Source organism: Musa acuminata, chromosome BXJ1-11 (genome assembly GCF_036884655.1).
Source record: "Musa acuminata AAA Group cultivar baxijiao chromosome BXJ1-11, Cavendish_Baxijiao_AAA, whole genome shotgun sequence".
In the NCBI taxonomy this organism is placed as follows: Eukaryota; Viridiplantae; Streptophyta; class Magnoliopsida; order Zingiberales; family Musaceae; genus Musa; species Musa acuminata.
This window is the reverse complement of record NC_088337.1, coordinates 5873869-5901720: the sequence shown is the minus strand read 5'-3', so window position 1 is coordinate 5901720 and position 27852 is coordinate 5873869. Positions and strand designations below refer to the sequence as shown.

The following is a 27852-nucleotide window of genomic DNA, read 5'->3' as shown; positions in this document are numbered from 1 at the left end:
CAAAAACATGTGAAAATGCCATCATTATAAGTTGGAACTTAACAAAGGTTTGGCCATCAGCACAATTGCCATTTCATATTACCATGACCTTAAAATCATGTCGATTTTGTTTCCACAGTATTAATTAAGTAAATATGCAACATCGGCGTCACTAAAATATTGACCAACAACAAAAGAAGCATTAGTAAAAGATAAAAAGTGAGTTTTGGATAGAAGGAAAACTTGTTCAAAAATGAATGAAGTTCTACTGGTTCACATAAACCAAAATGCCCACAAATAAGAAGTCTTAGAATTAAAAAAACAACTTTAAATAAGAAAAGTTACTGGAGCTGATCAGAATATCCAAATTTAGGTATCTTTTGAAGGGGCCTTCTTTGCAGCCTCAGCTGCAGCTTTCTCTGCCTCTATCTCAGCAACAATTGCATCAATTTCAGCTTCATCAAGTTGACGAAGACCATGCTCTTTGGTCAATACAGCAATTTCTATGTTCTTTCCACCGCTCTCAACAACCTAAATAAAGAATTATAATTATTCTCATCAAATCCAAATGACAAAATGCATCTCCTACACTGTTTTATTTTGGATTTGCAGTATGATGTCCCATTTTGACAAAAAGAGGATAAGATAACAGCTTCATTGAAGAAGATGCAAATTGTCCAAGTTGGTAAACAAACATTAGATATGGGATGCACTTAATGTTCACATACATTAAAAGTATGAATACTGATGAAATAAAAGAAAGTACTAACAAATACAATGGAAAAAATAGATGCAAGAGGATTCTGGATGAAAATTTAGCCCAGCAGATAGATGCGAAGAAAATTTTAGGATACTACACCGAAAAAAAAAATAAAGGAGGAATGAAAACAAAACGAGTAAACTACATTAAAGCTCAAATATATAATTATTAAAAAATAAAATAAAGGTAGTATTTTCAGGGAAAAAATCAAGGATTGGATTTTGAACAGTATAATTTTGGCAAATTAATCTACGGCAAGGCCAATTTTTAGCATGTTAGCCAAGCATCAAATTGAAACCCCCTAGGCTGCCAATACAGAAGCTTGGCAGAAATATTAAGCCGTTGATCTGATATCACTGTACAAGTGAACCAAAAACATACAATACAATCCCCCATACAATATGTTATGCTACAGTGAAGTAACTAAGGACTCACCTGATCAACTAACTAGTTTGTTTTCCTGTGTATACAGAGGAAACGTAAGTTGCTAGTAGATATTGTATGAGAGATTCACCTGACAAAATGCTGGATCATAATTGCAATAGTGTATTATAGAGTGATGATAAATTGTTGGACAGTAAGGAAGATCTTGAATGGAACTTGATAGCAAGATGATGACAAGAAGCAACCATAAATAATGGGCCAATGGTTAGTTGTTAAATGCATAAATAGATATCCTTCAAGTGGATAAAAGTGTGAAAAATTGTGTTGCTAGCATATGGCATAAATGGAAGGTGTGTATTCATTTGAAAGAAAATATCAAGTATTAAGAGTATGCTTCTGAAAGTGGTGGTTGTATTCAACTGTTTAATAGCAACCATGGACGAATCAAATAATGAATACTGATGTCCGAGGAGGATTTGCAAGAATATAACATTTTGGGATGACAAAAAAAATTAAACGATGACAACAAATTTAAATGAAACTAAACTGAAGTCATGATGACTAAGGTACAGTTGATCAACACTATATGGACTAATCCCAGTTTTCAAATGCATTTAGGAGAAATGAAGATAGACGTTCTCTTTTAGAGTATGTGTACCATTATATGTTGCATCTACATTCAGAACTGGGAATGTCTCATGCAGCAACGATTAAGGCATATGAAAATGTGCAACTATTCTGAACTTCAAGGGGATAAAGAACCGATTTGCCAGAAAAATAAAAGGCCAAATGAGATGATACTCATTGGATACTCAAACTGGAGCCAAATACTGTGGCACTTGCATGTGATTAAATAACAGATGAATGAATTTCTAATTATTGTTAACACCTTCACGTATCATTTCTGGTATCAACTATACCAGGGTACAGAAGCCAATCTGACCTATTACGTTGAGGTTTAAATCCAATTGTACATCAGCCATGGGAACCTTATACACTAGTTCATCAGTGGGTTGAATGACCGAAGCAACTAGATATATGCAATCTAAGTACAATCCTGTTTGTGTTATGTATTTAGAATATACCACAAATAAATGCTTACTTCTTAGTGATCTGAGGAGATGAGGCCAACTATAGTCCAACAAAATAACAGGTAGATTGGGGAACCATCTACCTTGATAACACAAGGCACAATAGTAGTTACCACCTTAAGATTTCAGGTTAAAACCATGCAGTTTAACTTCAAAAGCAGGTTCTGGCAAAATTAAGGACGATGGTTTGAACTCATCAAGAAAACGAACAGTTCAAGTAACAACAAAATCGCCACCCATAAACAAAGGAATGAAGAAAGAAACTCACTTCAAGCAGCGTTCTGATGGCCAGCTTGACTGTCTCCTGCCCGGAGGTCTCCTTGTAGTTCTTCTCCAGGAACTCCCGCATGGAGTTGGAGTTTCTCCCAGTAGCGTTGGCCTTCCAGGCCGAGAAGGTCCCCGAGGGGTCGGTCTGGTAGAGCGCTGGGACGCCGGTGTAGGGATCGAAGCCAACGATGAGGGTGGAGAGACCGAAGGGCCGGACGCCGCCGCTCTGGGTGTACTTCTGCTGCAAGCCGGCGATGTAGCGGGTGATGTACTCGACCGTGACGGGGTCCTCGACGGTGAGCCGGTGACTCTGGCACTCGATGCGGGCGCGGTTGATAAGCACGCGGGCATCGGCCTTGAGGCCCGCGCACGCCAGCGCGATGTGCGTGTCCAGGCTCACGATCTTGCGCACTGATCTGCAAGGATAGAAACAAAGAACGGTAACGCGATCACGAAGAAACCCTAACAAATCGGGGCACAAAAACCTAATGAGGATCACGAGAAGGAGGAGGTGGAGGAGCAATACCGGGAGTCTTGGAGCTTGGGGGTGGATTTCTTCTCGACGCCGAGGACGACCGTGTCGGTGCCGCGGACGCCGACGGCGGCGTTGCCCTTGCGGACGGCCTCGAGGGCGTACTCGACCTGGAAGAGGTGGCCATCGGGGGAGAAGACGGTGATGGCGCGGTCGTAGCGGGCCATTGGATGCGCTTTCGATGCCGGCTCTGTTGCTGCTACTGCAAAGGGCTTTATTCTCTCTTCTACACTAAAAAGGTTAGACTAGTGCGTAACGGAGGCAAAAGCGGAGGGAGATGGATTGCTTGCGGAGGAAGCAGGCAGCCGGAACGGTTCGAGCTGGGTCGCATGAGGTTCGGGTTCGATGAAATTAGCGGAGAGTGGAGGATCGAACCGATTAAATTAGGTTCATGTCCCATCATTCTTGAAATATTCCTTCATTTTGAATTAATCTTCATATGATCTGGATGTTAATTGGGTCCTGTCATCAAGTCATGTATTAATGAATTTTCAATCTCTCATATTTGTTTATTTACTATCTCTATTGAGATATCGAGTGTATTGTTTTGCACGAGTGATATGTCTCGAATTTGAATTTATGAATGTTATATAATGTAATAAAAATTTCATTTATTTTTTTTATGAAAAATCTCATTGGTTGTCAATTAGAAGGTTAGTTACTTTTGCAAAGGTAATTGAATGGCCAACTTCCTTGATGTCCGGAGGATGCTGATGTCACAATTCTTAGGAAAAATAGTTGATAGATTTAGAGTTGTTGACTTTGAGATTCTGATAACGTAGTATTAAGGTCCAATGGTTTTAGTAGGCGTTTAGCTTATGATAGCCACGCTAATATCATCGATGAACCCTAAGAAATTTTTATCTCTGTAGTATTATTAAAAGCAATGATTTTGTTATCGTTAGAAAATTTCAAGGCTAGAGGGGATATATGAGACACAATAACGCAAAGACAGGTATCTTTAATCAAATTAAAATAGGGATATAAGGATAATTAATCTAATTCTAATTTTAGTTTACAATCCTATTTGTTGTGATCCCTAATTATTTTTGCTTTTGGAAAACGACGTACGTGGTCTAAACCTGAGATCGCAAAAGTATCTGAAGTGACTCTAAGGTAGCTCCGAGAGGGAAGTGTCAAGCTCCCAATATGCCATTTGCAAAAGATCGATGTCGGAAGAAATTTCTTAACCTCGTCTCTTTGATAACTCAAATTAATGACTGAGGCCTTTTAATATATGTGAATTTTTTTTAAAAAAAGGGCCCTTGACACAGCGTCAGGGATATGTTTTTATTATTGGCCTTAGAGGAGACAATATTTTGTCGCTCCAACGTCTTTCTCTTGACATTTTTTCCATATGGGTGGCAGGGTGAGATAGTCCTAAACGGCCTACCTTGGACTTTTGTCTACATGGGTAGGCGAGTAGAGGGTGACCAATATATTTTCCTTCTATGATAGTTTTCATGTGATGCTTATGTGTCGGATAATGATTGACCATTAATATATTCCCTATCATTTATCCCCATCTCCCCCTCCTGCCTAAGTATGCTTCTAGGCTCTTATTAGAAGGGCTTAAAGTACAACATTTAATTCATCCAATGAGTCCATTGTCAACATATCCCTTTGTGGAGACTAAAGGACACTCTTTAGTCGGGTGAGGGTCAGGTTTTATCTTAACGGATTTCTCTTAGCATGGGTTAGGTTTTCCTAACTCCCATGTCTCGAGTACATTTCATCCTACTATTATGTCATAACAAATTTCTCTTGACACGGGTTGGATTTTTCTGACTTATATACCTCAGGCATATTTCGCTCTACGCCTCCGTCGTGGTGGATTTCTCTTAGTACAAGTTAGGTTTTCTTGACTCACACATCTCAAGCACATTTTGCCCTACGCCTCCATCGTAGCAGATTAGGTTTTACTATAGCGTTTCTTGGTGTCAATCAAGTTTTCTTGACTCGCATGTCTCGGGCACATTTCATCTTACGCTTCTATCATGACAGATTTCTCTTTGTGCATGTTGGGTTTTCCTGACTCATATCTCGAACAGAATTAGCCCTGTGTCTCCGCTATGATGGATTTTTCTTAGCATCGGTCAGGTTTTCTTAACTCACACGCCTCAAGTATATTTCACCCTACGACTATTATGATTGTAATAGTACTAAGAGGGGAGGCGAATTAGTGATATAATAATTTTTTATCTAATTTTAAATTTCGATCAACAAATCTACATCGGAAATGCGATTAACAAAAAAATACAAGGGTTTCGAGTAAAATAAATAAGTAAGCAACAACAAATCATAAGTAAGAGAAGGAATGAATGTCGATTTATAGTAGTTCAGTCTTCCCGACCTATGTCAACTCCCGATTCATCTTCCCTTGAGATCACCGATTTTTACTACTGATCTTCTTTCCAATGGACGAAGATCAACTACCCTTATTATATCTTTTCTTCTTTAAATAGGCTTAGGAGAGAGACTCCACACTCACTCTTTTATAAGATCTCTCACCTCCTATACCTTAGAATCGCATCTAAATTCACGAAGGAAGATACTCAAACAATACTCAAAGAGAGAGCTATAACCCTTTACAAACTTAGAAATTGATGCTTTCTCATCCAAGCGGGTATTTATAGGCCTAAAAAGGTTTCAAAATGGAGCTAAAAAAAATAAATCCCCAAAAAATTGGGGGTACGGGTGGTATTACCACTAACACTTGACAGTACTACTGTCGTAACTTTTGACATGCAATTTTAAACTTTTGGATGGTACCATCGCCTATATAGGCGATACCACCATTGGTAGCATTGACAAGCACTTTTTGTGCTTGTCAGCTGACTTAGGTAATATCACTGCTTGGGTCTAGTGGTACCATCATCTAGGCTTGCTTAAGGCTACTGTTTTGGCCTTTTTAATGGGCACGATTTGGCCCAAGTCCAAGCCCATTAGGTCTCTTGATAATTTAGTATGGTTTTGGCCTAATACCAACTCAATTTGATCTAGAAAGACCTCGAACAAGACTTTAACAATCCAACCATATATCTGACACACATATAAATCTTTCAACACATTTTATGTCATTCCGGCATATCGTCCGATCTTTCGATATTTGTCTGAATCTCTTATACATCGTCTTTTCCTTAGCCTGATATATCAATAGGATAACTTTCTCATGAGATCTGGTCTTTTAGCGCAATACTCAATCCTTTAAACATGATGCCCGAACTTATAACATGAAGTTCATTCTTTGATACGTCGACCAATCCTCTGACTCGATGTCAAATTTCTAACATGATACTTTTCTTGACACAACTTTTGATTCTCCTACTTCGATAATCTGCCATTAATGGTTCGAGTCCTTGGTCGATATATTTCCTACGTCACTTATCTCAAAAGTATATTAGTCGATAAATTCATTAATTGAGTTTATAATTAATATTCAAGATTCAATAATCTCTTATTTATTTATGATGATAATCAATTGATGATAGAGTTTTAACTAGGCTTCCCTTATCTATATGTCATTTTGAAATATAATGAACTCTGGATAGTTATTGGGAATTCTGGGGATGACATTACATGCATAACGAAAAAGCAAAAAATAAAATCTCTAAATTTCTCAAAGATATGTTCGTCATCATGCGAAGATTCGTGCTCTGAGCCTCCCTCAACATATTGAGGAGCTCAGGGAGAGTCACCTCAAGCTTGTTCATATTAAAATTCATTATAAACTAAGAAAAAGAATCTGGTAGGGACTGAAGAACAAAATTCATATACAAGTTATCCTCTAGGACAATTCCTAGACCTGTGAGTTTCTTTATCCACTCAATCATTCTTAGAACATGGTTTTGAACTGGTGTCCCCTCAATCATCCTAGCACGGGAGAGACTTTTTGATATATCATATTGCAGAGTATTTCCCTGTTCATCAAACAATTTACAAATATGTTGGAGAATAGATCTGACATCCATCTTTTCATGTTGTCTTTGTAACCCGGGAGTCAAGAAACCGTGTAGATATCATTATATCAAGGACGTATACGATTTTCACTACTGTGAGAATGATTCTCAGGTTGCAGAGCCAATCCGTATACTTTAGACCAGTAAGATGGTTGACATCAAGTATGCTACATAAGAGATTTAAAAATAATATTTTCTAAAAATAAACATGTAGCAGAAATAAATAACATACAAACTTTACAAAAAGTAAACAATCAAGATATGGTCTTCTATCTTATTCTACTCCCATTATTTTCTCAAGAAGCACAGAACTCTCTCCGGTATATGAATCTGAGATCTCCGATGGATATCTAGTGGGCATCATGATCCAGTCGGTGTCTCAAGATAACCTCGAGAGACTCGACCAAAGTAACCTTTGGTTCCCTCATATTTATAAAGGTCATTTGTCAACTTAACCCTAATGGATCATGCCCTATTGGATAGTAGATCTTCATCCAACTATCCAAGCCTCTTACATTAGTTAATCTTTATCCAATAATCTTTTATTAGCGTTTATTAAATCTCCTCCCTATAATCCAATAATTTATGGGCTTATTGGATATCCTATAAGATAGAGGCATCAACAGATATCTCATATCTGAATCTCTACTTGTCGCAACGCCTACCATATGTGTGTGACCCTCTAGGCCCAACATCAAACTGACTAAGAGTCATACATGTCAGAACTCCTTCTAGCTTAGCGAATTGGTATCTCTATAATAATTCACTCGACTCATCGACTGCGGACGTATCAGGCCACTACGCCGCACGTAATCCCCAGAAGATATAGGGGAATACAATCTAGTAAACGTGTCTGTCCTCAGTTACCATGTATTTATAGTCTCTCATCTATATAATATCCTAGAGATCGTATACCGTGCATGGTGCTATTAGACCTATACGATTTCTACTCAAGTCTCACGCTAGTCGAATTCTCCCGAAGAACTCTTTCTCTCTCAATTCGAATAACCCTGATTAGGGATTTGTCTAAGCAATAATATATGTGATATTTCTCTCATGAGACTGAGAGTGAATGATCCTCTATCAATACTCAACAGTCCTCGTAAGTTTGCTTGCCACTCCCGATGACCGATTGTGCTAGATCTAAAACTTCCAAAACTATAGTCTGGTATCAAAGAGTGGAGTACTTATACAGAACATCTTTGGTATATCAAGTCTAAGGACCAGATATACCATTAGGATAACAGAATCGTTGTTTGACAATGAGGTATTATTAACCATCCAACATTTCGTGAACAGACCAATCAGTGAACTCATTCTCTAATAAGCACTTGCACTGTAGCCATAGTGTTCCCACATGAGTAATTATTGTTGGAAAATCTTGGGGGCAGCATCACATGTGCAGTGGAAGAATAGAACATAAAATCCTCAATTCTCAAAGATATGTTCGTATATTCCTAAATCCCTACAGATCTCTAGGAGAGGGTGAAGGAGGTCAAGCGCCCTCCTCTCTAGCGGTGATCCACACAACAGGATTGCGATGACGCTCTTCAAAACTCCAAGCCTGCTCTGAGGTGGAGAGGGGGAGGAGAATATGAGAGGAAGCAAAAGCTCTAGTCTATAAACTATTGAAGCCCTCTTATTTATATAGGTCCCCTATCAACTTAACCATAATGGATCCTCCCTTATTGGGTATTGGATCTCTATCCAACTACCCAAACCCCTTATATTAGTGGATCTATATCCAATAATCTCTCATATGATCTTATTGGATCTCATCCATAGGATCTAATAATTCAAGGGCTTATTGGATATCCAATAAGATAGGGGCTTCGACGAATATCTCATATCCGAACATCTACTCATCGTAATGTCTACTACATGTATGTGGCCCTTTAGGCCCAATATCGAGCTGGCTATGAGTCATACTTGTCAGAACTCCTTTTGACTCAGTGAATTATTATCTTCATGATAATTTACTCGACTCATCAATTGCAGACGTACTAGGCTACTACGTCGTAATCCCCAAATGATACAAGGGAATCCAATCCATTGGACATGTCTATCCTCAGTTATCGTGTACTTATAGTCCCTCATCTATCTAATATCTTAGAGACTGTATTCCGAGTATGGTGTTGTCAAACTCATACGGTTTCTACTCGAGTCTCTCTCTAATCAGATTCTCTCGAAGAACTCTTTCTCTCTCAATCTGAATGACTCTGGCTATGGAATTGTTTTAGCAAGAACACGTGACATTTCTCTCATGACATCAAGAGTGGATAATCATTTATCGACACTCAATAGCCATCGTAAGGTTGACTATCACTCTCGATGACTAATTGTGCTAGATCTGGGACATCCAAACCTATAAGTTCGATATCAAAGAATGGAGCACTCGTACAAGACATCCTTAGTGTCTTAAGTCTAAGGACCTGATACACCACTAGGACTACGAAATCATTTTTTGACAATAAGGCATCATCAACCATTCAATATTCCATAAGCGGATCAATCAGTGAACTCATTTCCTAAGGAGCACTTGTATTATACCTCCGGTGTCCCCACACGAGCAACTATGAGACCATCTGCATCTATCATATGGACGGTTATACAATACATTAGTCTGTCCGGTTATCTCGATGTCCCTCTAGAATAACCTAGGACCGAGATTATTTAGGATATGTGTTTAAAGGTGAATCGATCTCATTATCATGATCTCATCATGATTCGATTCTTATTGCACAAATCTAATGATATCACAATATATATATATATATATATATATATATATATATATATATATATATATATATATATATATATATATATATATATATAAAGTGATAAATGTCAAAATATAATAAGCAAAAAGATTGCGTGTTAAGTCACATGTGTCATCACTTATGTGATTGGCTTGTAAGGCATATATGACTAACAATTATGAGACTAGCCACCACTATCATATACGGGTATACGGTACACTAGTATGTCCGGTTATCTCAATGTTCCTCTTAAGTAACCTATAATCATGATTATTTATGATCAATATTTAAAGACGAATCGATCTTATTCTCGTAATCTTATCACGATCCGATTCCTATTGCATAGATCTATGAACATCACAATATATATTCATACAACAAGCAATATAAAGTGATAAAATGTCAAATAATACAATAAGAAAAAAGAATGCATATCATGTCATATGTGTCATCACTCATGTGATTAGCTTTCAGGGCACCTATGACCAACAGCTCTAAGGTGAAAATGATGGGCTCTTAAGATGCCACTTGTACTAAGACCGATGTTGGGAGAAATTATTCAACCCAATCCCTTCGACACTCAAGTTAATGATCGAAGTCTCTTAGTAAATATGAGTTTTTCTTGAGAAAAGAGCCCTCGATGTAACGTCGATGATTTATTTTTATACTTAATCTTAGAGGGGATAACTTATAATTACTTTAATATTTCTCTCTGGACATTTTATGTATATAGGCGATAAGAGATAAATAGCCTAGAATAATTTGTCTTTAATTTTTGGCCCATATGGACAAATTGATAAACGGTGATCTGACCCCTTTTTTTTTTTTTCTTCCTTTCATTTATATCTCTGATGATAGATCATTAATATATTTTTTATTAATTAAAAAAAAATCATTTTAAAGTACTCAAGTACATGCACACTCAACCAATCAATTCCTGTCCTAAATATTATAGTGTGTGTATATATATATATATATATATATATATATATATATATATATATATATATAAAAGAATTGTCACACTATAAGTGACAATCATGTGTTTTCATATAAGCCAGGCTGTTGGCAATGAACGCGTGTAGTCGGAAACCAAACGGAGAATCCGAGTCGGACCCCTTTTGAGTTAAGAGACCTATATTTTATATCATCATATTATATAATGCTACGCTCGTTACGATTATTATATATTTTAATTATATTTTATTCAGTGTATTAAACGGCGTATAAAACTAACATGAGACGTATTTCTTTCATTTTAATCGGGCGGAAACGCAGAGTTCGGGAAACTGCGGCGATAGTAGCCATTTCCGGCTTTCACCGCCACGCTGCCCTTCTCGCTATTTCTTGTTCCATAGTTGGAATTGGGGGAGGGCCAAATCGAAGCGGTCGCCTTCGATGAAGATAGCGACGTACAACGTTAACGGGCTGAGGCAGCGCGTCTCCCAGCACGGCTCCCTCCTCCGCCTCCTCACCTCCCTCGACGCCGACATCATCTGCTTCCAGGCACTGATACTCCCCGACGCCCTCCTCGCTTTCTCTCTTTTGATCTCTTCCTTTTGTATAACGATCCTTTAAATAGCTGCTGCTGCTCCGAATTCTGGGTCAAATGTTTTGGTTGTGGTTTCGTTTGGGGTTTCATGGTTGGTTGGGTTGCTCTAATGATCCGAATTCGAAGTGGGAGATTTTGATTTACATGATTCGATTTCTTGCACAAATTGTTAAGAGAGAGGGAGAGGGGGCTGATACCTCCTGCATTAAAGATGGAGGACTTCTTCCTGTGACTTTGGATAAATGACCGAGCGAAATTATGAAGATGAGATGATAATTTTTAGGGTTTGAGGTTAAGCCGGTCCATGATGGCGTTGGTGATGACAGGGAGTTGCTTAAACATGATATTATTGTCATGTATGCGGGAAACGGTGCACTGTGGAAAATGAGCTTCTAGGTTGTGTAGATAATCACTATTATTTCAGTGTCTGACCCTAATAAGCTGCCTCTGCATCCCGATCTGATAATGAGAAAGCTTTGTAGAAGGTACTTGCAGAGTCATATGGTTGGCTGATGACTGTTGTCAACTCAAGAAGACATCCAGTTTTTGGTTACGAGGATGTGATTGACTGCTTGTGGCCATGGAATCATAGTGAAATTATTGTGTAGGGACGCAGAATTCATCTTCTGTGCATAATAAGTTAAAAGAAATGATGGGCATCAAAATCTTAATACCTTGGTGGTCTCAAGATTAAATATGCTTCTTCTGCCTTGAACAGTCGAGCTGTTGTATGCCTGTGCACATGTCACTTTCATTTGATCTAATTTTTCAAATGAACGTGGTAGATATGCCCAAAAATTACTCATGCAGAACTTGGTAACCAAGACTGTAGAACAATAGAAAATAAAAAACAGAGACTGTCATCTTTGGTAACTCATCTGAACTTGGTAGGGCAATGGATATCTTCCGTTGAATTGCGTATGCTGTTTCTTTCATGGACAAAATTTGTGTTCCATGCTTTACCAACTTTGTTTTGTGTTATATGGTTAAGCAGTTTCTTTGGGTATCACTTCAATATGGTTAATACAATAAAATTCATAGCTTGCTTATAGTATGGAGGATGTCTATATAGTGCTAGATATTCTAATAAAACATTGAAAAATTCTTAGTATGCTGTTGATGCATATGTTTGTTGAATTATGATGGCCCATATTTCGCATGGAACTACAATTATAGGGATCTTCTTGTGAGTTCAACTGAAAATGAATGATATAGTTATCTTCAGATAATTTAAGAGGTGGGCCAAACTGTTGCACAGTACAAACAATAAAAAATCTTCCATTAAATATTTTCTGCTTCTGAGACTTCTAATGGCATGGTCTACTTCTTGTTGCGTTTCCACTGTCTCACAACATGTTTCAAAATTATGTTAAATTCTTTTATATACCATTAGAAATTCCATGCATCGGTTCATAGTAAAATGAAGATTTCTTAATAGTTTGTATTCTGTAATACTTTGAAAGTTCTTAATTGTGTTAACCAGATTATTTATGGCAGGAAACAAAGCTATCAAGACGAGACTTATCTGTAGATTTAACTATGGCGGAGGGTTATGAAGCTTTTGTATCTTGCACTCGTACTACTAACAAAGGGCGCTCAAGCTATTCTGGTAAGGCCGCATAGATTTTATGAAAATTTGAACCCCAGGATTTGTGAGCGTTCTATTATCCACCATATGGTGTTTATGTTCCTAGGTAACTTGCTAATCCAATTAAACAAGAATGATTTTCTAGTACTCATAGCTTTTAATTGTACTTGTTCTAAAGTCAATCATGTTGAACTGGTCGAACGATCATGTGAAAAAAGTTATGTGCATAGAAGACCTGGTTCGCCAGTTAGTCCAAATTTCACTATTACAATATTATAATTCTAAAAATAAGCACATTTTTCAAAGGATTAGCATACATTTTTTGTCTTAATAAAATCTATTTTTGTTATAAAACCAAAAAGAACTTTAAGATATGTAGGACATTTGAAAAAAAAAAGTTTAATCAAATAAGGTAGTGCATCTTTGACCTTTTTTGAATGTTTCATAAATTTAACTATAGCACTGTTGTCTAGTACTGCTAAAATTCAAGTGTTAAATATGCTAGCCTATCCTATGAATTCATCACCATGTCAACGTTATCCCTGCCACCAATATTCATGTTCCCTAAAGTACTTCCATTTTTTTAAAAACTAATACAGATTGTCATGACCACATGATACAATTTAACACCAAGATTAAAATATGATGAGTAGAAATGGGATTGGCTAGGGGTGATATGATCAAGATTTACATGATTGGATCAATAGGATTGGGACAACAGAATAATTTGAGAAAAAATATATAAATCATAAGATGTAACAAAGAGAAGATGCTGGATAACTAATTCCCTTAAAAAGTAACAGTGACATATTTATTTTGATTTTGAGTGTTAATTATATTATAGAAAGCTATTATTATAATTATTAACTATTACTCGTGTTACATAAAGAGATCCAAAACTTATTTGCTTCTAGTTTTGAACATAGCAAATAAGGTCCATTATGAACATGATACTTCGCCAACACCATATGAACAAAATATTGGCTAATGTTAAGAAGAGTAAATAAAATTATTTTAGAGTGCTTTTGAATCCCATGATATTTACCTTCTCAACAGGTTATAGAAACTCTACCTTTCCTATTTGTCTCACGTGGTGATGAAGAATGTCTGTGGTACACATGACAATTGTGATGGCACTGTGATGTCTGTAACAAATGGAAAATGCAGTTTGATTGTGAATTATTTAAGTAGGATCAGGTCATGGATCTGACATGAATCATAAAAGTTGTTTAGATTTCTTTAATATATAAACTACATCTTTCGTTACATATGAATATGAGAAATGATATCCATATGAAAACTATGCGGCAATTTTACATTTTTGGCAATCTTTTTGAGTTCTGTAGCTCAATTAGATAGAGCAATGGTGCAATTTCTTTAGTTTCAAACATATGTTCTTACTATTTTCATTAAAAATTTCTTTGGTTTTGTTATGGCAGATCCGTCTGCAAATTCTTGTATTATACTTAATTAGCTTTTTGCCCTTTGGTTTTTCCTATTACTTTCTGCAATTATTTTTAGTGTCAGTAACATTGCATGGTATTCATTTGCCATACCTGTGAGGTGTAATTTGTCTATCTTTAATGGAGTCAACTTTCTAGCCTCTGCCTCTTGTAATGTGCTCCAGTACTTAGGTGTTGCAACATTTTGCCGAGTGAAGTCAGCATTTTTCAGCAATGAGGTAGCACTACCTCTAGAAGCAGAAGAAGGCTTTACTGGTCTTCTTGAATGTCCTAGAAAGAGGGAGATAATAAGAGATTTCATGCTTGAAGCACCATTTGAAGAGGAAGATCTTGAGATCACAGATGATGATTTGTTAAAAGTGGATAGTGAAGGGCGTTGTATTATCACTGATCATGGTCATTTTGGTGAGTCAAATCATCAATGGTTAAAGTTATAACCATGATGGAGAGATTATAATTGTATCAGATACATTATTCTATCCATGCATGACACATGCACAGACTTCACTCTTTCATAATGGCTATCAAGTCTATGTTTGGAACATCATCCTCAATTTCATTGCCATGACTACAACTTTATTGAACCTTCCCCTTGGAACTTGTTGCCAATACAGTACTTTTTAATATATACGGACCACGAGCTGAAGATGATGATGAGGAGAGATGCCGCTTTAAGTTCATTTTCTTCAAGATCTTACAGGTAATGTTGCTCCCTCCCCAGTATGATATGCCTCAATATGCTCTTTATGTACTTATTTCATGATGGATCAGCAAGTCCTGGGATTTTGTTGATCACAGTTTGTATCTTAGATACTATTCTTGACCTCCTCCACCTGTTTTATCCTGTTGCAAAATTGGGAGCTTTGCAGTTTGTACTCACATGAATTAAAAGCAGGAGAGGCTGATATATCTTACAGAGTCAATATTCTGTACAGTTGGAAAATTGAATCTTGTGAAACATTCCTTTTAAGCAAGGTTAATGAGAAAGGCAGTTGTCTCATGGTATGTACCAAACTTGGTACTACTTTCTGTTCTTTGCATTAGGGTAATTCTGATGTAACTCACTTTTGATACAAAAATAATGATTTCTAAAATTTCAAATAAATAGTTTATTCTTCATGTAAGTATATGTTTGCAGGACAGCATAGTTTTTGACTCTTAGTATGTACATAGGTGGATTATGATATGGTATCTCACTTGGACAACATAACTTTAAGATATGTTTACTGCTAGTCCAGAATGTTGGCTAGCAAATAAGTGATGTTATCATTCTGAGAATGCTGTATGATAGAAGAATCATTAGCTTAGTGAATGGTCCTTTGTTGTCCAAATTGAGACTGTCCATGTAGCCAACCCAAGTGGTTGGAATATTACAGCCTCGTGTTGTTGTTCTGTCATTGTGCAGCCATTTTAAATAACAAACAGTTTTGTCCTCTAGACCACAAATGGATGATAGAAAGGGTGAGTTGCTTAATAACTATCTCAGGAGTGGGCAAGGTGACAACTTAAACTATAGTTGGGTCAAGTGCAAGATGACCATCTTCTTTGATAGATATATTGTGATTTCTGAAATTAAAAGTCCTCTTAAGCAAGGATTTAAAACTCAGATGTGCAGTTAGTATCATCCATATAATGAACTTAAACTGGTCTTTTATATTTTCTATACTTAGTTATTAATTTTGCAATAGCCAGTACATATGAGTCCAACCCATTTCTGGTACTAGTAAGTAGTATCCGTTTGGTAACATGATCAAGCAGTAAGGTGTGAGACTGCAAATCCTTTTTTTCTTATTGAAATTTGGGTGTTGTCTGACCTACAAAAGACTAGGGATTTCTTACTTTGCTGCTGATTTTACTTATGATGAAAAATAGTAAATAAAGGATCATGAGGCTATTTAAATACGAGGATCATGCCTTCTACATCTTTACTCCTTTTCCTACATAAATATGGGTTTCACTTTTATCATAGTTTGGTGGGAGAGAAGTAGCATACAAAATAGTTGGATATAAAGAAGAGGTCAATCTAGTTATGGCCTTATAGATTATAAGCCTATGTCTATGGATGTAAAGAAGAGACTATCAGTTTAACCAGGAGATTGCTCTACACAGCTCAATGATAGAAAAAGGTCCATGCAGCCAACCCTAAATTGTTGGGATTACAGCTACTTGTTGTTGTGGTCCATATTGCCTGCTAGGACCAGTGTTAGTTTCCCCGATGAAAATTTCTTATGACATGGGCGATTTGTTATCATGTAATTAATTTAAATTTCTATTGCGCATACAATCACTGATAAGTTCAACATGTATTGTAGAGAAGATGGGAATTTCTCCTGTCCCAGGGGAAGAGAGTTTTTGTTGTGGGAGATCTTAATATTGCTCCTGCTGCCATAGATAGGTGTGATGCAAGTCCAGATTTTGAAAAGAACATGTAAGTTCCTGAAAATCCACTTTCATTTATTAATGGAACAAGTTTGTCATTGTTATTTCTAAAAGAGAAGCGAATTTTTTTTTTTTTTTTACAGTCACATGACAATCAGCTGATTTCATCTCAGGTCCAACTTCTTTTGCTCCAAGATTCTAGTCTGCGATTGTAAAATTTATGTGAACAGATTTAGAGTTAGTGAACATTACCTTTCTTAATCATAATTGTAATTTAGTTGCTTCAATAGTCAGGCAAGTTAGGCTTGTAACACATCTATTGGTCTTTGGCAATCTGAAATTAATGTAAATATTATATAATGGTGGTCTCAGCTAGTTTATTCTCAACTCATCCTTCTTATGCAGCATTCTTTTTCTTTTACAACTATGTGCATGTATGCATATTCCGACACGACTTGCAGTTTGTCATTTGGGATATAAATTGTCATGCACAACTCTTTGAATAATGAAACAATTATCTCTTCAATAAGATTTTTCTGAAATCTAAGTATGAAGTATGATATCTTCTCTAGATCCTGGGGAGTATATAATGTTTTAGATGCAATTTCTTTTGTCTATTATCTCAGGTTCCGAAAATGGCTGCGATCTTTGCTTAGAGAATGTGGAGGTCCCTTTTTTGATGTTTTTCGGTCAAAAAACCCCGGAAGGTACAGTCCTGTCTCATTGTGACCTCTGTTTTCATATAGATAAGAAACAGGCAATAAGTAACTTGTTAAGTTTATGAGATAATAAATTTGCCAACCTACTTGATCAGGGTTTTACTGATCAAATATGCCTTTGCACATATACAATTGTTTCATTTGTCTAGTGCTTATGTCAGCATGTAATGTTATGCCAGCAAGATGTTGCACAGCCGTACCATTGGGCCAAGGCCCACCTCATTGCACCGTAATGTCAATTATGGTTTTATTATGCTGCTTTTTATCTACTTATCTTATGCTTTTTTTTCAATGTATCTTATGCTTTTGATGGTCATATTTCATAATATCACAGGTGAACTATTTAGTAAATTAGTTTCTGATATCCTTGCTCACGTCCCTGCTTCTGTGTATTTAATACAGAAAAGAAGCATATACTTGCTTCTCACCACGTGTTGGAGCTGAGGAATTCAACTATGGTTCTCGGATTGACCATATTCTTATTGCTGGACCATGCTTGCATCAGCAGCATGATACTGAAGATCATTACTTCTTATATTGCCATGTTGAAGCATGTGACATCATGAGTCAGTTTAGAAGGGGAAATTCTGGGAATGCACCCAAGTAATTATCAATGCACATTTTGCCAAGTTACTACTTGCTTCATTTGTTTTTTTCTTTTTTCAAATTATGCTGTCTGCAGGTGGAGAGGAGGGAGAAAAATCAAATTGGAAGGTTCGGATCATGTTCCTGTTTACGTCATATTAAGAGATGTACCCGATCTTCCCACACACAGCACTCCATCCATAGCTGTTAGATATATTCCTGAAGTTCGTGGTTGGCAACAGAGTATCGGTGAGAAACATTTCAATTGTTTGGCTGCTGATGAACATATATGTATAAGTATATATAATTTCAGCTGTCATCAAGATTCAAGACTATGTTTTCCTAATAGTTTAAGTAGGGTTATACATTAAAAATACCAGAACTGTTTCCTTGTTTTATCTTAAATTCTTGCAAACGATCTTTTATTTGTTTATTTCAATGTGTAATTACTCTATGAAATTTGCACAAATGATGTTAAAATTGATTTTTTTTTATTAAAATGTGGATAGATTTCCTCAGTAAAGGAAATCTCAGTCCTTTATCAAAATGTGGATACATTTTTTTAATCAAAATGTAGACATATTTAAATCTCAGTCCACTACCAATACTAGCTGGTGGTCAGACTGACATGGTACTGACATTGATTGGTAATTTGGTACCACCTAAACCAGAGAGAAAGATAGAGTGAGAACGCAGGAGGGGACAATGTGGAGGAGGAAGAGGTGACAAAGGAGGATGCATGCTGGTAGGAGAAGGCAGCAGCAGTGCAACATATGTCACTGGGAGAAGAGAGAGAGGAAAAACAAAAAAAGACTTGTGGGCCTGTGGCAGTTGTTAGAAACTTAATATAAAGGAAGTGATATAGTTCATTATTCTCTTGTTGCCCAGTAAAACTGTTAGGATGAGCATGTAAAATGGTATAGCCCATACTGGACTAAACCAAGCAAAATCATTTAGTTTACATCCCAGTTGGGCATTGAACTGTTAATTACTAACCTGTACTGACAAGTATGGATAATATCACTAGACAAGTTAATGAGAGTCAAAAAATACAGTAATATGATTATGGGAAAGCATCGTTCATCATGGTGATTACAAAACACCAGCTGTTCCAGTCTTGCTACATTGTTACTTTTCTCATTTTCATATTTCTTTTTGTCCATGATTTTTCACATATTGATTTTTTTTTTTGTGATTTCTGACTCGTATGTTTCTGCAGTCTCCTTCCTGGTTAAAGGGCAAGTTTCACATCATCGCTTGCAAAATAACTTGTTGAGTGACAGCAATGCAAGAGTAACTTATGATGAATGTGAAATTTCAAGCCAAGATTGTAGCAAAATAGAGCAGGATATCATTGCCAATGCATCTCAACATTCTTCAGACCAGTGCTTTTCCAATTTAAATTCAGGACAGAAACCTAATCCAAGTCTAAATGAGGATTCCAGTCTCACTTTTTCTCAGAAGAAAACTGAGAACCTAAAATATCTGTCTTCTGATTGCACCAGAGGAGTGAAGAAAATGACAAGAAACAATACATGTTCTCAACTTACCTTGAAGTATTTTTTTAAACAACCCAAGATTGTTATGACTGCTGATGAGGAGACTCTGAAGCATGATTTGACATTTCCTAAAGCTGATCCTGGGGAAATCAGAGAGGAGACATCTCAATCAACAGAACAGTCGGATTTAAAGAACGAATATGCAAATCACTCTTGTGAAATTAGTGGGACCAGCATAGACATACATGATGATAAGAGGGTTTCAGAACCATGCTTTCCTGTTAAAAGGGAGAATGATAATTTTGCAGTTCAAGAGTGGCAAAGGATTCAGCAGAAGATGAAGATGACTATACCAATTTGCAAGGGTCATGGTGAACCTTGTGTTTCAAGGTCTGTGAAAAGAGAAGGCCCAAATAGAGGTCGTCTCTTCTATGTCTGTGCTCGTGCTCAGGTACTCAAACATCTGTCCTGTGACCATTTTGTGTAACAACATATATATTTTTTTCTAGTTATTCAATTGCTAAAAACACAATAGATTTCAGTAGTTATGTGAAGCTGCCCAAAGACATGGGGCTAGAATGTATTTAGCTCAATCTAAAACATCTAAAGCTGTTCAGAATATTTCATTTTAGCTTCATTAGTTAAGTTACGGCTGCTAAGGTAATGAAGCTGAAATATTAAAACCTCTAAAGCTGTTGAAAGATTTTATTTTAGTATTGTGAACCAATAAAAATTAGAAATTTAATATGCACAAGGTCTTTTGTCATACAAAGCTGCCACTTTGGTGGTCTAAATTGAAATTAGACCAAAATTTTCTTTGAATTGTCCTGTGTGTTAAGTCTTATTTGTAAGTTGGTCTTAATGTGCTACTCTTATTTGTAACTTGGTCATAGTGTTTTCCTGATGTTGACTCCAGACATACTTCCAACTTTGTTGTCCTAGGGACCTGCATCTAATCCCGAAGCGAACTGTGGTCACTTCCAGTGGGGTTCTGCGAAATCCAAAGATAAACACAAGTGAATTTGCTTCAATCACTTTCATGGAAATCTGAAACTACTGCAGGACATGATGACTTCGATGCTTGTGCTCGTGTTATATATTATTGTAAGTGTTAATTCTTGCTGTCAAATCTGAAGCATCTTTCAAGAACTCACCCATGCCTTCCAAGATTTTCATGCCTAATTCCTTTTTATCATGTCATCAATGGTTGATTTTTGCTGCAGGAATTTCAAATTCTATTATTACTTTCTACTAGGATACCTTGTTCTCTCTTTTCTTGCACTGTCAGATAAGTGTTGACATGCTCATCCTCAATTCAGAAAAGCCTGATTTGTTGACAGAGTTGACTGAAGTAACCAAGTTGCTGCAACAGTTTCACAGCCATGTATTTGTAGAACAAGGATTCTAGGCTTGATAGTTGCTGGTGGCTATCCCGCAGCCATCACAGGACTAACTCAGCTTTATTCAGTATTTTTCTCATACAGAGCAAATAGGTAAAGTTTGATTTATTATTTTTGTTGTGTATTTATTTTCATTGTTGCTTGGTGATGCTAGTCTCTCTCTCTCTCTCTCTCTCTCTCTCTCTCTCTCTCTCGCTCTCTCTCTTTTCTCTATCCTTCTGACAGAAACATACTTTTGACTTGATAGCATTAAATCACTAAGGCAGTGGAATGGAAATGCTGCTGGAAATTATCAGGTAATCCATGCTGCTAATTCTCAAGTTGAGCATGGAGGAAGATAAATGTATCATGATCTTGAGCTTCTTCTTGTATCTGCACTTGACAAACTTTCCATTTCATTGGCAAAGAATGTAATATAGCGCTCTCGCTCTTATTTTGGGATTTGTAGATTTCATCCTTGCAATAGTAGTTATTTACAAATAAAATTCCCTTCAATCATTTGTTTGTAGTAAATAGTTTTATTTTGGGATTTGTAGTCTTATTTTGCAGGGTACTAATTTGCATATAGATTTCCCTTCACTTTCCCTTCTGGTTAACTAGTTTGAATTTAAAATATAAATAAATACCTAGAAAACTCTTAATACTCCATCATAATCTTTTTACAAATATTTAATTAATAGCCAAAATGATAAGTACTGTACATTTTTTTTTTCCTTTTGGAGGGCTTTTTTAAATAAATAATAAGTATAGACTTGATTCTATGTAAAAATGGTTCAGATTAAATCTTAGTATACGTCTTTTCTCTGTAGGCCCATTCGCTTACGTCCATCGCCACTAGCAATTGGGCAATTGACTTTTGAGATCTCTAAATCTCTGCAAGTTACTGTTCCAAGCACATTACATTTCATATGTACTACTTGTCTGTACGGTATCCAGTTTTCTTGTCTTTGAGATGCAGCCGAAGACCACAGGGCCTTGCATGACAAATCAATACAATGCAGCAGAAAACTACATGGCATTCCCAACTCCGTAAAGCAAAAAAACCCTGTACAATGCAAGCAGGTAATCTACTACCCGACACACGTTTCAGTCCATTTCTTACCATAGACCAGCAGCATTTCTATTCCTATATGAGAAAACCAAAGAAATTTGCTTCGTAGATACATGATAAATTCAATTCACAATCAGATTTAAACACAAGAAAAATGGTGCTAAGCCATGTTGAAGACATAGCACAAAGGGCACAAGCTTGACGTGATAAGTTTACAAGGATGAAGCTACCCAGGAAGTCTTTTGCAAGCATATAGTATCCTGTAATAGCTCACATGATGCTCTACTCAGCACCAACAGACAGGTAACAAGCAAACTCTACCCACTATTTAAGGTCTAATAAATCACAAGTGAGAATCCATAGTGGTCACTAGTTTTGCGAGAAGAGGAATTACACACTATGCACAAAGAATTCATATGCACCAGGCGTCCTGTGGAAGATCACACTACACCGGACGGAAGCCGTAGCACCAGTTGTCCACCAAAAACACTGCAGGAGAAGAAGTAAAAGGCAAAGCAAAAAATGAGATAACTGAATTATAGTTTCCATTGAGACCCACACAAGACCATATGCTGGGGAAGAAAATTGGTTACCTCTTCACATAATAATAACAGAAATCAGCAAGGATGAAACTTTGAACAACTTCGGCAAGAAGAACCATTGACGGCCACAAACCATAACCCAAAGCTGTCAACAAGCGTCCCCGAGTGTCCAGGACCTGTAGATAGAGCACCTTGTCTGGTTTAAAATTATTTGCTATCAAGAACACAATTAGCACAGTACAGCTAGCATTAAAGAAAATCAGTGAAGATGACATTTTTTCGTTAGAAGAATCTAACTCTTCCAGGATCATTTCATTTGAACCTTTTCTCGCAGGATTTATTTGGTCCAACTACTGTCCCTTTCTAATTCAATTTTTTTTAATGGCTCACTAAGTAAGATCCGTATTAGCATTAACCAAGTCTTCTTGAGCAATGAAGCTCAAGTCCAATTACAGAGTTTCATGGAAATTTCTCCTCAATATTTGTAATGACCATTGTATTTGACTTAACACTCAATTAGTTGTTCAAGATTTTGACCAAATTAACAAAGCAGCTAAGATGCCTAATTGCAAAGTTGACCAATAGAGAAAACTTGATCAATTTAGCAATCATATGAGGCTATGAACACATCAATGAACTGATTTGTTATTTAATTAAACATGATTGATTACAAAAGTTTGAAAATACTGATAAAAATGGAAAAACAACAGCAGACAAAGCATGAAAATGATGACTATAAATGTGCTTTAATACTTTTAACATACTATTGTTTAAACTTATATGTTGATGCACATTATAATACTTCCTTAAATATATGAACACTAGCACAATTGTGTTACATATTATGAATGAAAAACATTACAGCTTAACATCTTACCCCAACAAGCCCAAAGAAGCACCTCTCAATGAGGAAAATAAATCGCATATACTAAAGCCATGTTTTGGATCTTTATTTATTCTAAATTCATGTTCTGCAATTTCTTTCCAATAACTAAAGCCAACTGTAGCTCTGCTGCTTCCAACTACAAAAATTACATGACTCACAACCGAACCTCTTCGTGTCTGCAAATTTAGGATTACAGAATAATTCATGCAAAAAACCATAATCAGACCATCTTAACAGTTCTCCTCATGAAGCCATACCCTTAAACTACTAGATGATTGACAATGCAGCAGTCTTAGAGATCATGACAAATGCTCTTTCGCCTTGCCTACAATCAGGATGCACTAGTTTGTCAACCGTTTCCCTAGAGAAGGATCTGTTAGAGAGTTAATTTGCATGGAACTTGATGGAAGGGGAATGAGAATGTCCTACATTTACACAAGTAGGGTGCAGGTTCTGACTGGGAATAAGCAATATGACTAATATGAGAATAGGAAGAAAATGTGGCAAAAAAGGAAAAGGGATGAACACTGAGATAAAACAAGTGACAAAGATAATGCAGTAGCAAATAGAGTAGTCAACAGAGCAGTAGCAAATAGAGTAGTCAACAGATATGTCCATGAGAAGGGAAGGGAGGAATACCAATAGGTCTGCATGGGTGTGACTTATCTCAGCTTGACAGATCCCAATTTCAAACCAAGCTGATCTTGGGACTATATCGAGCATCTTCATAAGTTACAATGATGCTTTGCTTATGCCTTACATGAGCCTCACTTAAAGCTTGATCAAAATATATTCTGATAAATCTATGAAGCTCAAGTGAATAGGAAGAAAATGTGGCAACGAAGGAAAAGGGATGAGCAGTAAGATAAAACAAGTGACAGAGATAATGCAGTAGCAAATAGAGTAGTCAACAGATATGTCCGCGAGAAGGGAAGGGAGGAATACCAAGCTGATCTTGGGACTATATCGAGCATCTTCATAAGTTAAAATGATGCTTTGCTTATGCCTTACATGACCCTCACTTAAAGCTTGATCAAAATATATTCCGATAAATCTCAATGAGATAATCATTATATATATTGACACTTCTTGGTTGCTTCCTACCTTAATATCTAGCTGCTTCCCCGAATCTAAAAACCTGGATCTGTACCCACTCGAATACCTGCTTTCATTTCAACTTTTGGCAACAATGTGATCCATTTTATATAGTTCTTCCGTCTTCTTCCTTTCTCTTTCCTTTTTGGCTGTGGGCATGGCTTTGACAGAACCATATTGTATTGTGCCTTTAGAAAGTGCTATTCTGATCACAAGCTAGCAAGTTACCAGCACACAAAAAAAAATAATTGCTTCACTCACATATCTTCAATTACAACAAGCTTCCATGTCTCCAAAACTTCCCCTATTTCTAATTTTCAAAATTTGATATTGTTAACCACAATTTTCTACTTCCTAACACCTTCCTATATAATCATTCAGACTAGAGAACCTAAAAGAAAATGTTTCCAGTCCCATGTGATGCAGAGATACTTGAACATAATTTCTGTTTTTTGTTTTCTTTATTCATTTTGCAAAATTCTTCTACTTCTATCATTCTCACTTGAATGCAACCATAAGCCAGATAATTAGGAAAATGGTTTGCAGAAATTATCAAAAGGAGAACCAGTGTTCCAATCATGGTTCGTCTTACCGATCTGTACCGGTGTACCAACCAGCTATCGGTATAGTATGTATTGAGTCATACCGAGTATACTAACATATAGTATATGGGGGGGATAACGATGTACCACCCATACTGATCCCTTGTTGAACCGATATGTACTGCCCATACTGAGCGGTATGTTATGGTACGACGAACCTTGATTCTAATCAAATTCTTGTGTATTCCTTTAGTTTATATTTAGCTTACAGAAAAATAAAAGGGATAAAACACTAGCTCATATTTAGTTCATATTTAAATAACAAATACATGAACATCTATTGATCAACCATGGCAATAAATAAAATATTAGAACAATGAATGCTACAAAGCAATAATCTTATCATGCTTATATGCTTAAGAAAATTACTTTGTCGAACATACATGGGTGATGAATCCACAAAATATAATAAGAATACAAATATAAATAATTCCCTTATAAAACAACCAAAATTCAGACTAAAACAAACCTGAAGGACCCAATGAGCACAACTGAGAAATCTTGCAACCCCCAAGGCAAAAACATAGTGAGCCGTGAATGGTTCTACAATCTGGAAAGCATATTTAATGATACAATTACTGAATTTTGCTTCAAAAAAGTTTGCAAGGCTCTCAGATTACAAGCTGTACCTTGGTGTTCTGCATTAAACGTAACTGGGGCAACACTGACACAGCTTCCAAATAAACACAAAAGGCCCAACAAATTCTATTGAAGATATTATGTGAGGTTGAAGGATGAACTGCAAGGGCTAACAAAGCACAAGGCACTACCTACAATCATGTAAAGAGAAGCAAACTTAATTTGGATATAATGTTATAAATACAAAGCAAGCCATTCTCATGATACATAAAACTTTCTAGGAATGTGAAAAGAAGATGAACCTTTGGAGAAACTTTAAGGAAGGAAAAAAATTTAAAGAAAAAAGATTTTTGTTTCCTTCAAAAAATCTAACCTCTCTACTCTTTTATGATTTGATGTATCATTAACAATAAGTTCAGTTACTAGTAAAGTTATCAGTACTGCATGATGTGCAGGCATTTGCCAGGCACAAGTATCTTTATAACCAGAACTTAATAAAAAAAATCACTAATACAAAAAGATAATGATAAAGAAAACAATAGTGCCCTGAGTCCAACTTCTTCACCATTTAGCACAAACAATGTAGAGTTACAAGATCTCATTTCCTCTAAGGTTATTCAGACAATATTAGAGCGCTTTATAAGCAAGTTTTTTTTTAGTCCAAGTAAAAGAAAGAACAAACTCACAGTCCAAACAGTAGAAAACAGTTATTACTTTCACCCCATAAATTTTCAATAGGGGTTCACATCAAATTGATAGCTGTTACTACTTACCACGTAATATATAGCAAAGTTGTCCTTGTCCTCCATGTAACTCGACTTCAGTTTAAACCGTATCATGTAAATAACCCAAAGAGTAGTAGCAAGTGTGGCAGTATCTAACACTGTGTGCATATCATATTCCATAACAAAGCTGCAATACAGTCTGACAGCTAAAAACAAAGCTGTTAAGTCCTGAGACTTCAATGAAAGTCCTGTAAATTTTTTTAAAAAATAATAAATAGAAGATAATCAATTCTAAGTAATAAGTGCAGTATCTGCAAATTTAGAGGCATGTGAAATGAATTACAAAGCGACAAAGTTTTTGATCAACTTTTGAATCCACTTAATTTCTTAGTAAAAGGTAATAACTGACAAATTTGCAAATAGGTAATACAAACAATAAAAATCAAAAATACTACTTGAGGATGCTAGTGAACCAAATTATAGAGTTCTAAGGTCCCATTTTTGGACTACTCTTATTCTCAAGAAACCTATTCTACTTAAAAGAGTAATTCTTATATAAAAAAAAACTAATAGTTATAGTATTAGCTTGGGCTTAAGTATTTTAGATAAGTGGTTTAGACTCAACGAAATCAATAAATCAACTATTCCATCGGGTCATGACAATTGGACTTGAAAGTTAATATTGTCATGGCACGTCTCGACGGAACAGGTAATTTATTAATTTCGTTAAGTTTAAATCACTAACTCAAAATACCTAAGCCCATGTTAATAATAATATAACATCTGATTCTTATAAGTCAATCAAAATTTTTAGAAACTCCCCATGTGTGGGACTAGATTAGGGCATTTTACAGTCCTATTCCTCCAAACTTCCACATTAAACTCGAGCATGAACAACAACGGCCCTCACTCCAATCATACCCCTAATAAAATCAAATCTTCCACCAGTACATAAATTATATTAAGAAGGAAAAAGAAACTTCATCACTCATCGTTTCTTTGGTCTCATCGACTAAATCTTAAGATTTTCGCAGTCTACCTTCAAGCTGCTCATCCAAAAACAAATCTACTCGATTTCACTTGCACGGCCAATTTCTTGCATCAGTAATAATCAAAATAAACCACAAAATGGGAGGAGAGTGGGAGAGATGGCGGGCACCGGCGCAGGTCCGCTCCTTGGAGAGCTTGTAGATGAGTACGGAGATGCCGATGGCGTGGACGGCCTCGGCGGCGACGAAGAGGTTGTCGTGGTCGTGGACGATGAAGCGGAGGAAGACGAGCGCCGCCATGCCCGCCACCACGCCGAGGAAAGCCTTCACCTTCGGCGGCTGCCGCCTCACCCATGCAGCCAGAGCGTGGATCGGCCGCTTCGCCCCCCTCATCGCGACGCCCCTCTTACGGCGATCCCCTCCGACTACAGTAACACAAGATCGAGCAACAAAAAGTTATATAT

General features: G+C 36.6%; 3 protein-coding genes across 7 annotated transcripts; 1 reads left to right on the top strand and 2 right to left on the bottom strand.

The window, feature by feature from the left end:
• Window positions 1-185: 185 nt before the first annotated feature.
• On the bottom strand, window positions 186-3271 carry LOC135597044 (proteasome subunit alpha type-7-like). Its single transcript, XM_065089455.1, has 3 exons — window positions 3008-3271; window positions 2483-2897; window positions 186-510 (listed from the first exon to the last, which is right to left on the bottom strand). The coding sequence occupies exons 1-3, from the start codon at window positions 3178-3180 to the stop codon at window positions 349-351; spliced, it is 750 nt and encodes a 249-aa protein (XP_064945527.1). The 5' UTR covers window positions 3181-3271; the 3' UTR covers window positions 186-348.
• A 7732-nt stretch (window positions 3272-11003) lies between these two features.
• Window positions 11004-21419, top strand: LOC103970608 (DNA-(apurinic or apyrimidinic site) endonuclease 2). 5 transcript variants are annotated; one of them, XM_018820205.2, is made up of 12 exons: window positions 11004-11240; window positions 12784-12895; window positions 14509-14742; window positions 14952-15037; window positions 16650-16765; window positions 17343-17423; window positions 17838-18038; window positions 18118-18269; window positions 19240-19970; window positions 20462-20623; window positions 20860-21012; window positions 21167-21419. In XM_018820205.2, exons 1-10 carry the CDS (start codon window positions 11133-11135, stop codon window positions 20537-20539), a joined length of 1899 nt encoding a protein of 632 aa, XP_018675750.2. In that variant the 5' UTR covers window positions 11004-11132; the 3' UTR covers window positions 20540-20623; window positions 20860-21012; window positions 21167-21419. The 5 variants fall into 5 exon arrangements, with proteins under 5 accessions (XP_018675750.2, XP_009382722.2, XP_018675749.2 ...); XM_009384447.3 differs by having other exon boundaries at window positions 20743-21012; XM_018820204.2 differs by having other exon boundaries at window positions 20743-21012; window positions 21145-21419.
• Window positions 21420-22050: 631 nt separating this feature from the next.
• LOC103970607 (uncharacterized) lies at window positions 22051-27835 on the bottom strand. Its single transcript, XM_009384446.3, has 6 exons — window positions 27559-27835; window positions 26448-26647; window positions 25725-25865; window positions 25565-25645; window positions 22564-22688; window positions 22051-22459 (listed from the first exon to the last, which is right to left on the bottom strand). The coding sequence occupies exons 1-6, from the start codon at window positions 27779-27781 to the stop codon at window positions 22411-22413; spliced, it is 819 nt and encodes a 272-aa protein (XP_009382721.2). The 5' UTR covers window positions 27782-27835; the 3' UTR covers window positions 22051-22410.
• Between the last annotated feature and the right edge of the window lie 17 nt (window positions 27836-27852).